Source organism: Rosa chinensis, chromosome 3 (assembly GCF_002994745.2).
Source record: "Rosa chinensis cultivar Old Blush chromosome 3, RchiOBHm-V2, whole genome shotgun sequence".
NCBI classification, from domain to species: Eukaryota; Viridiplantae; Streptophyta; class Magnoliopsida; order Rosales; family Rosaceae; genus Rosa; species Rosa chinensis.
The window spans coordinates 3799801-3812562 of NC_037090.1; the positions used below are offsets into that span (position 1 = coordinate 3799801).

Here is a 12762-nt window from a genome sequence, read left to right on the forward strand (position 1 = left end):
TTCAAGATGGTTCGGTGGAGACAAGGTTTGTGAGTTCTGCAGATCAACTAGCTGACATTTTGACCAAAGCTCTTGGCAAGGAGATCTTCATGCCGATGATTCACAAGTTGGGAGTGCAAGACATCCACTCTCCAACTTGAGGGGGAGTGTTAGAAAGTATAGCAGAATATGTTAGAATAGCTGTCATATATCATTATGCATCCTTTTGTATCATTACACTTCCTTTATCTAGGACAGCTCTCCTTACTTTCCTCCTTACTTTCCTCCTTGTTTTATGGAGACCTTTTCACTGTAATTGCTGTACATATTGCACACGGCTGAATAGAAGAATTCATTCCAGCAAATTCTCTTTTCCACTTATTCTCTTTCAGGAACTCTTTTTTTTTTCATACGACTAAGGGAGGGAGAGAGGGTTTTGAGTGTTTTTTTTTTTTTTTTAGAATGAGGGTTTTGAGTTTTTGCTAGACAAAATAATTGTAAATAATTTTTTTGTTTTTTTTTTTTCGGATTTCTCAGACAACATATGTTGTTGCAAATGTCGTCCTATGGTTGTCAGTTTCACCAAATTCCAATTGATTACAATGTGTTGGCCGAATTTGAGAACAGACGACAAATATAACTAATATGTCGTCTGACTAACTCAGACGACACCAAAATGACGTATGTCGTCTGTTACATGTCGTGTGATTCACTTTTTCTTGTAGTGCCTTCATTTTCTTCAGGCTGGGTTGTTGGCGGTGGAACCTAGTTGTTGATCTGGAGTTCTGGCCAAAGGATTTGGAGTGGTGGTGGCGGCGGCGGGTTTGGTTGGGAGGGTGGTGGTTGCTCTCTGCAGATCAGTTCTGGTGTAGGAGAAATTGATGGTGAGGGTTATAGAGTTAAACGGGGTTGTAGGCTGGTAAGAGACAACAATGCCAAGTGTCAAAATTTTATAGTGAGACAGAGGGAAGGGGATAGGGAAATGGGGCCAGAAGATTTGAAGCCAAGAAAGAGCAGAGTCCTGAAAAGCTGTTGTCAGAGGCGTTCCTCACTCTTGCCAATTACAATCCAACGCATCAACACAGGATTTTTCTTTAGGTAGATTACCAAACTACCTACTACTGCATTGTCATAAAAATAAAAAATAAAAAAAGGACCCAATTAGTAATAATTAATTGCTTATTTTCGCGACTATTTCTGAAAAGGAAATAGTATAAATTTTCGCAAAGAATATTAATTAACCGCGTGTGTTGAAGGCTTGAAGCAGAAGAAGAAGCCTTCTTTACTTTGGATTTTCGTTAGGTGATGAAGCTTCGCGGAAAAAAAATCGTTTGACGCAATATCACCTATATACTTGTAGTAATCGGAGCTTGTACGGATAGCGATTAACAAAAGGCGCGAAACCAAACTAGAATCTCCTGAGAAAGAGACGAGACGAGACGAGACGTTCGGGGTTTTTAAGGTTTTGAAGAAGAGGGAACAGAGAGAGAGAGAGAGAGAGAGAGAGAGAGAGAGGTTTATCGGAGATGGGAGGGTGTTTTTCCGACGTGAAAGGTGGCAAGCAGGCAGTGGGAGGGGCCCATCAACAACAGAGGCCGATCAACAAGGACGCTGACTCAAACGACGCCGTTGAGCTCTTTAACCGCTCTCGTGGGACTCCGCTCGAGGTAACCTACATTTGCCATGGAGTCGTTTAATTTCGGACTAGCCACAATTTTACTGTTGCTTATTGTTAATTTTGGAATGTAAAAACCCTTAGAACATGATGCATGATGCTTCTTTTTGTTTATTAATCCTGATTCAATTCTCAATTTTTTGTTTATTTTTAGAAAAGTAATAATATTAATATTTCTGTGGTGCTCGGTGGTTCTGGGCTTATCTACACATCGTGTAATGGTTGAAACCTGGGAAGATACGTTGGTAGGATATAAAAACAGTTAAACAACTTTGGTGCCCAGAACCACAGGATTGGTTGAACTGTTCTTGTACTAGTAATCTCATATTTTATTAGCAGCCTAAACTTTTTACTTTTATCAATTTATTATTTATAATCTACAGAATGTTTTTTTAACCAACTTAAAATGAACTTTTGATTCCTAAAGTATGTGGTTTAAAGACGGCACGATTCTTGACTATAGGATTGTTATTTTCAAAACTCGTATGACTCAGTTCAAGATGGCATGCTGCGGGTCATTTTGGCCGATGGTTTTCGTATATTTGATTTTAAAAATCACTACCCGCCTTGCCCGAATTGCAGTCTGCATTCTGTAATAACCTGGCCTGCAAGTCTTCTCGAATGTTCAACGTGAAAGTTTCTACATGGTTCACTGTAGATTTATAATTTCCAACTGTTTACCATAAGATAATGGCTGTATTGGCCCTGTAAACAACGCAATTGACAATTGACATCCTGTCTAATTTATTTGCATATATAATTGGTGTTTTATGTCGTGAGTCATCAACCTTTTACAATTAAGTGATAGATGAGCTGTAGTGTTAGGTATAGTGATAGATGAGCTGTAGTGAACTGTATGCTTTCTGTTTGTAATCCTATATAAACCTCAAAGTGTGAGATGAATATACATCAGACAATTAAGTCTCAATCTTGTTATACTTGACTTGGTATCAGAGCAGAGATCCGAAAGGACTTTGTCTCCTTAATTCTTTGTTCAAGACAGGATCGATCTTCGTCTCTTCCGAGACCGATCTTCGCCTGCAATCATTCATCACCCATCTCAGAGCAATTTGCTCTCACTTTCTAGACCAGACCGGCCTCGTCTCGTGTCCGGACCGCCTTCGTCTGCCTCTTACATCAGAGATCGATCTCCGATCTCTTCAGTTGATCATCTCGGTCCACGCTCGACTTCGTCTTCAGCATCTTCAGCAACAAACCGGTTCGTACGCTCGACTTTGTCTTCAGCAGCCACGGTCGGCTTCATCTGTCTCTGTTCAGATCGCCTTCGTCTTCCTAAGTTCAGTCCCAATAGTTGGCTTTGGGCACCAAAGAACTTCTCCAAAACATTACTCCACTGCACCGTCCGGTCACCTGCTCCAGTTTTCCGGCGTTGCTTCAGTCTGCCCAGACGCAGTCGCTGCTCCACTTTCCGGCGTTGTGTCAGTCTCCAGTCGGCCCAGACGCAGTCGCTCAGTTCATACCAGAACGTGCGCTGCTCCAGTTTACCGTGTCAAACCAACTTCGTCGCTGCCCAGTCCGCTCATCCCTTCTGCCTCCGACATCAGATCGGTCTTCGTCCGCCGTCGTCTACCTCAGAGCGTCGAATCCCTTCAGTCGACGTCCATAAATCCCTTCCTTGGTCCTTGCTCTTCGATTCTGAAGAAGTGGGTGATCGATTTCCTGCTGCTGCACGCCTGGATATTGCACACCACCATATAACCTCTGTGTTCTGCTGCAACAGTTTGCTAAAAAAAAAAAAAAATCCTGCAAAAGTTTGCACGCCTATGTGAGACGTAGCAAAGGCTGAGAAAGAAAGAATAAAAGCTGAAAAACTCAAGTTTGTTTTTCTCTCCATTATTTTATCTCCACCATCCTTTCAATTCCCACTAAGCTACCTTTCTTTAAGACTTTAGCCGCATTCCACACTTTCCAATCTCCTTTTATTGAACTTTCCACCCATTAAAGAAAGCTTGTCTCCCCATCTTGGTATCTTTCCAATTCAACTTCGGACCTGCATGTGCCACCATTATTCCACCATTGTTTTTACCCATATTCACCTTCTGCCGTCACTTTCCTTGTACCCACAATCAAGTGATTCACTGTTTATCCTTTTCTCCATCAAATTAATTTAGATTCCACAGCTACACTCTACATCACCTGTCCCAACTCCCAACACATATCAGTGTGCATTCGCAGCAAAAAAAAAAAAAAAAAAAAAAAAAAAAAAAAAAAAATGCAAAATTCCAATTTAATACCTTTTTTCCAACAGCAGAGATCAATCTCACTTCATCAGCAAGAACCTCCACCACGCTTTCTCATTCGCCCTCATCTGCAATGTTCTTACTGCAATTATGTTGGGCATGTTCGACAGACTTGTTGGAAGCTGAACCCGCACCTTAAACCTACAAGGCGAGATTATCGTTCTAAGGCGAAAATAGCTACTGTACAATTGGTCCAAGAACCAGATTTTTATGGAGTGGCTGGACAAGATCATCATACAACAGGTAGGGCTATTCCTACAGCATCTATTGCTAGTCGTGGTAAGATTGGCATGGCTTTAAAGGTCTCTAACTTTGTTGGTTCTGATACTTGGATTATTGATTCTGGTGCATCTGATCATATGACTTATGATAAAACTTATTTTACTGAATTGTCTTCCCCACCAGTATCCTATGTTACAAATGCCAATGGTGAAGCTTTTCCTGTGTTAGGGACTGGATCAATCCGTATTACCCCAACCTTACAACTCCATAATGTTTTATATGTCCCTGACTTATCTCATCACTTGATATCTGTCCCACAATTGAACACTGAATCTCAATGTTCTATCACCTTTTATCCCATGTATGTGATTTTTCAGGATCTTCTCACCAGGGAGCTAATTGGACGGGGGTATTTGAGGGGCAGATTGTTCCATCTAGATCAGACATACGCTGGAGAGAAACCAGGAGCACAGTCCCGCACCGCTTTAACTTCGAATTCTGACCAGCTAAGTGAAATTTGGTTGTGGCATCGCCGATTAGGGCATCCATCTTTTAGCCTTATGAAAAAATCCATGCCTACTTTATTTATTGGTGTGAATGAGTCTGTTTTGCGTTGTGAAACATGTGTTTTGGCCAAAAGTCATCGTGCTACTTATTCTCCTAGTTTTTCTAATAAAAGTGTTATTCCTTTTGAGTTAATTCATTCTGATGTTTGGGGACCTTCTAGAGAGCCCACTGTCTCGGGTATGAGGTATTTTGTGTTGTTCATTGATGATTGTACTAGATTGTCATGGGTTGCTCTTCTTAGAACCAAAGATGAAGTCTTTCCAGCTTTTCAAACTTTTCGTACTCTTGTTCAAACACAATACAATAGCACCATTAGAGTCCTACGGTCTGACAATGGGGGAGAATATGTTAATCATTTTTTCAAAGACTTTTTCCAAACACATGGGATTGTTCACCAAACTACATGCCCACAAACTCCAGAACAAAATGGAGTGTCCGAACGGAAAAACCGTCATTTACTTGATATGGCTCGTGCCATTCTCTTTAGTGCTCATATGCCTAAGTATCTTTGGGGCGATGCCGTACAAGCTTCCTCTCATCTTATAAATCGCCTTCCATCTAGTGTCCTTCAGGGAAAAATTCCATTTGAGGTTCTAGCATCTCATGTCTCCTTGCCGTCATTTCATAATCTTCCTGCCCGTGTTTTTGGTTGTGTGGCCTTTGTCCATGTTCCTAAAAATCAAAGGTCTAAGTTGGATGCCCGAGCAATTAAGTGTGTGTTTGTTGGTTATGGAGGATATCAGAAAGGGTATAAGTGCTACCACCCACCTACCAGAAAGTACTATGTCACTATGGATGTTACTTTCTTTGAGGACATGAGCTATTTTTCCTCCTCTGATACTGTTCTTCAGGGGGAGAATTCATATTTTGAAGATCTGTATCATTTTGAGGGGGAGGAATTGGAAAGACGTGAAGAAGTGACACAGGCAGGAGATATTTCGGCGAGTCTAGTTGACATTCCCTATCCATCGAATCCAGAAGTCGTAGAAGCAGAAGCTCCAAGCATCCAGGCACCAGTTTCAATCACTGAAAATGAATCTGAAGACACAACTGTCCCCTCAGTCGTTGCTCCTACCCCTGACCCACAGCTCCCTGGTATTGAAGATCACTCATCTGAGGTATGTTCACCTATTGATACTAATAGTAGTGAGTCTAATGTTGGACAGTATGTGTTGCCAAATAGGTCTACTCGAGGTCAACCACCCAAAAGATATGAACCCACTGTTCATGCAAAATCAAAGTACCCAGTAGCTAATTACATATCTACTAGGAGACTGTCTAAGTCATATGCATCATTTGTGAATCAAATATCTGCTGTATCAGTACCTAACAAAGTACAGGATGCATTGGGGGATCCGAAGTGGAGGAAGGCAATGGAAGAAGAGATGGAAGCATTACAGAAGAACGATACTTGGCAGCTCGTGCCTCCTCCACAAGGAAAGAAGGCTGTAGGTTGTCGTTGGGTGTTCACCGTGAAACATAATGCAGATGGATCAGTAAATCGGTATAAAGCACGCCTTGTAGCAAAAGGGTTTACTCAGACGTATGGGATAGACTACGATGAGACTTTTGCTCCCGTTGCCAAAATGAACACTATTCGGGTTCTGCTTTCGTGTGCTGCTAATTTAAACTGGCCACTTCGACAATTTGATGTCAAGAATGCATTTCTTTATGGAGAATTAGCTGAGGAGGTATACATGAGTCTTCCACCTGGGTATGTAACTGCTTCTCCTGGTGATTTTGTATGCAAATTGAGAAAATCTCTATATGGTCTCAAACAGTCACCTCGCGCTTGGTTTGGGAGGTTTACACAGTTCATGCGGAAGTTTGGTTACAGACAGAGTCACTCAGACCATACCTTGTTTCTCAAGCATCAACAAGGGAAGGTAACAGCTCTAATCATTTATGTTGATGATATGGTAATCACTGGCAATGATACTATGGAGATGGATATACTACAAAGACAGCTAGCCTCTGAGTTTGAGATGAAGGACTTGGGTGAACTAAAGTACTTCTTAGGGATTGAAGTAGCCAGGGGGAGAGAAGGAATCTACTTGTGCCAGAGGAAGTACATCCTTGACCTGCTGACAGAGACAGGTATGTTGGATTGCAAACCTATTGACACACCTATTGAGCAAAACCATTGTTTAGCAGAGTACCCAGATCAGGTGTCTACTGATCGAGCTCGCTATCAGAGGTTGGTTGGGCGTTTGATTTATTTGGCTCATACTAGACCAGATGTTGCGTATGCAGTGAGTGTGGTAAGTCAGTTCATGCATAACCCAAGTGAAAGTCACATGGATGCTGTTGTGAGAATTTTAAGGTACTTGAAGTCAGCTCCAGGGAGAGGAGTAATGTTTTCCAAACACAACAACATTCTTGAGGTTTGTGGCTTCACAGACGCAGATTGGGCTGGAAATATCACAGATAGGAGGTCAACTTCGGGTTACTTTACCTTTGTGGGAGGCAATTTAGTTACATGGAAGAGTAAGAAACAGAAAGTTGTGGCACGATCTAGTGCTGAGGCTGAGTATAGAGGTATGGCTCATGGTGTGTGTGAATTGTTGTGGCTGAGAAATTTGTTACATGATTTAGGTTTCAAACTCAGAAGTACTATGCAGTTGTATTGTGACAACCGGGCAGCCATTGATATATCACAGAATCCAGTACAGCATGATCGTACTAAGCATGTGGAGGTTGATCGTCACTTTATAAAAGAGAAGCTTGATGCCAAACTTGTTAGCTTCCCTTTTGTTCCTACTGAAGAGCAACTCGCAGATATACTTACCAAAGGAATTTCCCGGAAGGCGTTCTATGACTCACTAAGCAAGTTGGGCATGGTCGATGTGTATGCGCCAACTTGAGGGGGAGTGTCGTGAGTCATCAACCTTTTACAATTAAGTGATAGATGAGCTGTAGTGTTAGGTATAGTGATAGATGAGCTGTAGTGAACTGTATGCTTTCTGTTTGTAATCCTATATAAACCTCAAAGTGTGAGATGAATATACATCAGACAATTAAGTCTCAATCTTGTTATACTTGACTTTTTACGTGTTAAGCTGTATGTTGGTTGAATAGTACTGCACCTCAATCACCTGTCTGAAAAATGCCAACATGCTCTCGAAAACTGGACATTAGCAAGATTCTGATTATCTTATGCCATTTTTACTTGAGAGCATTGGACAAAACCATCAATCGATCTCAAAGTATTGTTTCTCTCTTGGAGGTGTGACAATAGTTACAATACTCTGCTACTTATCAAGAGACGCCATCATTTCTTGTGGATGTGTGGACATAAAGGTCTCCATGAGATGTCTGACAATGTGGATATAGCCGGGGACATCTTCAAGAATACCAAAAGGCCTTGATCCATTTTGTCCTCCTTTCTTTTTCTTTCCGCCTTTTTCATCAAATACGTGGTTTCAAATGGTATATATATCAACTTGCTAAAGGTGGTTAATGCTACTCCTAGAGGATTCACTCTGCACCACTCCACCTAGCTTGAAACAGCAATGAACATTAAGCTGGACAATGTAATGAAGCTGTAATGGACTATCAAGTATACTACTTGATATTGTTTACCATCCGGTCTTCTATAATTCATAAATTAAGTGTGTGAAGATTATGTATAGTTCAAAACTTCAAACTTTGGTACACATCTGATGGATGAGTTAAATCTAGTGTCTCTGCTTTATTAATCACTATGAGCTTTAAAATGCGTGGATGGTTCTCTTATTTGTAGTTCTATTCATTTTCATATATTTTTCTAGTTGGACCTTCTATTTCCTTCTTTGGAATGTAATGTCGGATTTCTTATCTGTGTTACAGTTATCGCTGTCAGCAACTAACTTGCTTGATCGTGACATTATGTCAAAGGTATGTTTATATATCCATGTCACCTTGAAATATAGCAGTAATTGAAATATTAGCTAAAGCCTAATCAGAATTTTTCACTCTGGTATTTTCTTATACCTGCTTGTCATAGTAATTAAAATACTGCAAACTTTAAGAATGTAACATGACTACATGAGCATCACCTGTTTATCTTGCTATTGCTTGTCAATAATTGTTATTACTACTACCCTTACAAATGGAAGGGCTATCATAGTTCTAATCAATGAAGAAAAAACCTGTTCTGTTTGATATGGTTCTATGTTATGTACTTATATGACATTTAACATGGGTACTCTGTCATGGTGAGGAGTAGTTCTTTTAACATCTGTTATTTTGTCTCAGAGTGATCCTATGGTTGTGGTTTATGTGAAGAAAGGAGATGGTAAGCTAGAGGAACTAGGAAGAACTGAAGTAATACTGAATAGTTTGAAACCAGTGTGGATTGAGAAAATCACAGTCTCATATCAGTTCGAGATTGTGCAGTCATTGATGTAAGTTTCTCATATTTCTTTCCTTAGCTGCATATCAGTTGCATTGGTTTGACTAGGCTGCTTGCCTGACCTTTCCGTTTTTCTTGTTATGTGTTTAACCCAGATTTCATGTCTATGATGTCGATACAAAATATCACAACATAAATGTAAAGGTATTACCATGTCTTCTATCAAGGCTTTCTATAAACACAATTCTGAATTGTTATAAACTACCCTGCTATTTTTTAAACACTACAATTTTTCAGTTTTTGAACCATGAAGGTGTAGTAAATTGCTTATTTCTCAAATAAAAGGAATCGGCAAGAAATATAATATAGTAATTAAACAACCTTGGGAAGCATATATATATATATATATATATATATATATATATATATATATATATATAGGCTTAGGATTGTGGACAATTTTGCAAAACGTAGGATTAGTATGGAACGAATTAGGACTTCATATTAGATGGAAGCAACAGATAAACAAAGTCTTCAATGGTTCTTTGTCTTTTGCTGTAACCGACCTTTAAATTTAGCATCACAGTGGGAATAAAAACCTAATGCAAACTCTATTGAAGGCAGATTTCGCTTCTTAATCATCTCATTGTGTTGCATTGCAGACACTGAAGTTGGAGGATCAAGAATTTCTTGGGGAAGGCAGTTGCGTTCTTTCAGAGGTAAATGACCTTCAAATAAAGAGTGCTCATAAAAATAGGTTATTTCTTTGAGCTGGTGCAGTATGTGTAAAATTCAATATTATTATTGTTATTATCAATTTCTATATCATTTATTGAAAAAATGTTTTAACATCATTTGCTAATTTCTAAGATATATTGTGTTTGTGAACATGTTCTCTTCTAATTGCAGATAGTGACCAAACAAAGTCGAAGTTTAACCTTAAATCTGCATAACAGAAGTGGGCGTGGCTTAGGAACACTCACAGTCCATGCTGAAGAAACTATGGCTTCGAAGAGTGTTGTTGAGATAAAATTCCGTTGTTCCCAATTAGAAAACAAAGACCTCTTCTCTAAAAGTGTACGCGTTATGAAACCAAGTCTTAAGATCTTTTTACTTGATACATTCCTTTTTTCTTTTCTTTTTTTTTGGTTGAGGATTCTTATATATTTTTTCGACTTCTTTACTATAGGATCCTTTCTTAAGAGTATCTAGAATTGTTGAGAGTGGAGGTTCTGTTCCAATTTGCAAGACTGAAGTAGTGGATAACAATTTAAATCCAATTTGGAAACCACTATCCCTCAGTATGCAGCAGTTTGGAAGCAAGGTAAGCTTGCCAATTCCGCTTACCTGTTAAATACAGCTAGTAGTTTGACAAATTAGGTAGCAAAATTCATGCAACTTATATTTGGTGCAGGATAATCCATTAGTCATCGAATGCTTTGATTTCAACAGCAATGGCAATCATGTTCTTATTGGGTAACTATTAAAATTGCTGGTTCAACTTTTTTTTTTCTCTTTCTAGTTTCTACACTTTTTTCTTAACTTTGTCCTTTTGCCTGTACAAGAAAGGCGACCAACCTTTTTGAATTTACCTCTTTGGCCTATATAGGAAACTTCAAAAATCAGTGGCAGACCTGGAGAGATTATACAAAGAAAGAAGTGGGGTGAATTTCGTCATTCCATCTTCTCATGGTCATGAAAAGGTGTTTATTCATGCTTGCATTCCAATTCATATACTAGCATACATGTCAATTTACTCACTGTTTCTTTATAATATGGCGTTGTAGGTTTCAAAGGGTCAGTTGTTTGTGGATCAATTTAATGAGAAGCAACAGTTCAGCTTTCTCGATTATATATCCAGTGGATTTGAACTTAACTTCATGGTTGCCGTTGACTTTACGGGTAAGAAAATGCGTGGTATTTTCAATGTGTATCATTTCCAATGTATTTGCATGCCTTGTACTGAATTTTCTCACAGCTTCAAATGGAAATCCTCAACAACATGATTCGTTGCACTACATTGATCCGTATGGCAGATTAAATTCTTACCAGCAGGTTAGCAAACTGTGGTGGTTAAATAGCTAAGGGTTTGGTAATGTTTTTAGTGATTAACAACATGTTTCTAATAACTTGCAACACAAGATTTGTGCCTTCATTTAATGAAATAACCTTAGGAGGTTTTTTCTGTGAGTAGTTGAGTGGTACGATCTACAAATGTAACCAAGTATATTATTTGCAGGCAGTAACAGAAGTTGGGGAAGTCATTCAGTTTTATGATACTGACAAACGCTTTCCTGCTTGGGGCTTTGGAGGAAGGACAGCTGGAGGACCTGTATCGCACTGTTTTAACTTGGATGGAACTGCAACTGGCTTTGAGGTAAATTAAGAGTCTGGTTCCTCGCATATTGCTTTCTACTCTGCTTTGCGAACTTTTTTCCCTACCAATATTTTTCTTATCTTGATGATTTTTTCATTTATTTAGGTTGAAGGGGTTCAAGGCATAATGACTGCGTATGCCGGTGCCCTACACAATGTTTCTCTATCAGGACCCACTTTGTTTGGCCCAGTGGTTAATAGGGCTGCAGAGATTGCTGGCAATTCTCTATTCCACAACAACAATAAGTACTATGTGCTACTGATCATTACGGTAAGAGAAGGATGAATTTTATTTGCAAGCTTTTGTTTTATGTGATCTTTGTTATTGTAATAACATAAATGCCACCTTTTATAGGATGGGATACTTACAGACCTGCAGGAAACAACAGATGCTTTGGTGAGGGCATCTGATCTTCCCCTCTCAGTTCTTATAGTTGGAGTGGGAAGTGCGGAATTCAAACAAATGGAGGTATAATTTTGTTTCTTTTTACGAGTCATCACTTTCTCCTTATCGTACATATGTTAGTTTTTCAACAACTAGAATTTGAAATTTTTTTTTTTCCTTGAATGCATGTCTGAATCTTGTACTTGGCAGATTCTCGATGCTGACAATGGACAGCGATTATCAAGTTCAACAGGCCGTGTGGCTACCAGAGACATTGTACAATTTGTTCCTATGAGAGAAGTGCAGAGTAAGTCCCAAACATCTCTATTTTTACTCTCCACAGCATTCGTCATGTTTGAATATGGATAAGATCTATTTAATCGCAATTAAGACAAAAATTCAATGTGATTCTAACAGGTGGGCGCATTTCTGCTGTTCAATCGCTTCTCGAAGAGCTGCCTGGACAGTTCTTGAGTTACATGCGCTGCAGAGACGTCATGCCTCTCACTGTCCATGCAGCCCAATCATCTGCTCCACAACTTTAGAATAGCACAAGCACAGCATCGTGAAGTTCGTTGAAAGATGTAGTCGATATTAAATGCTTATCTCATAAATCTAAAATATTCTTTGTCAATATTTGTTAGAAAGTAGAGCAAAATTAGCTTGGTATAGCTGTCAACATTCAACACATTCATTCTGTATCATCACAATTAATTCTCTGTAATTTGGCATTTAGAAAATTACTCATAAGTGTCATTTTGAAACTTTAATTAGCCATAAGGCCACCTTATTTTTCTTGTACATATAAGACCACTTGCATCTTCAAAATAATTTGTTCTCTGACGATTTTGCCCTTCTACCTAAGAAAACCAAATCGTTGATCTCAGTCTACTCATTTTCTCCGTCTCTCTCTCTCTCTGCGACTCTCCCAAGGAAGCGCTCTTTCTTCCTCTTCGTCCTCTGA

General features: G+C 39.3%; 1 protein-coding gene across 2 annotated transcripts; it reads left to right on the forward strand.

Moving 5' to 3' along the window:
* The first annotated feature begins 1222 nt into the window (after window positions 1–1222).
* Window positions 1223–12552, forward strand: LOC112192052 (protein BONZAI 3). Of its 2 annotated transcripts, none has more exons than XM_024331570.2 (16): window positions 1223–1646; window positions 8533–8580; window positions 8941–9089; window positions 9193–9241; window positions 9700–9756; window positions 9947–10114; window positions 10227–10361; window positions 10452–10513; window positions 10647–10740; window positions 10825–10939; window positions 11016–11092; window positions 11277–11414; window positions 11520–11684; window positions 11769–11882; window positions 12009–12105; window positions 12216–12552. In XM_024331570.2, exons 1-16 carry the CDS (start codon window positions 1506–1508, stop codon window positions 12341–12343), a joined length of 1737 nt encoding a protein of 578 aa, XP_024187338.1. In that variant the 5' UTR covers window positions 1223–1505; the 3' UTR covers window positions 12344–12552. The 2 variants fall into 2 exon arrangements, with proteins under 2 accessions (XP_024187338.1, XP_040372541.1); XM_040516607.1 differs by lacking the exon at window positions 1223–1646 and adding an exon at window positions 2393–4158 and having other exon boundaries at window positions 12216–12550.
* The last annotated feature ends 210 nt before the right edge of the window (window positions 12553–12762 follow it).

Excerpts from the sequence above, each read along its gene's own strand:
- LOC112192052 (XM_024331570.2), top strand. The coding sequence starts at position 1,506 with ATGGGAGGGTGTTTTTCCGACGTGAAAGGTGGCAAGCAGGCAGTGGGA. Across the intron at positions 10,741-10,824 it reads CTTCTCATGGTCATGAAAAG|GTTTCAAAGGGTCAGTTGTT; the intron begins GTGTTTATTCAT and ends ATGGCGTTGTAG. Across the intron at positions 11,415-11,519 it reads GAACTGCAACTGGCTTTGAG|GTTGAAGGGGTTCAAGGCAT; the intron begins GTAAATTAAGAG and ends TCATTTATTTAG.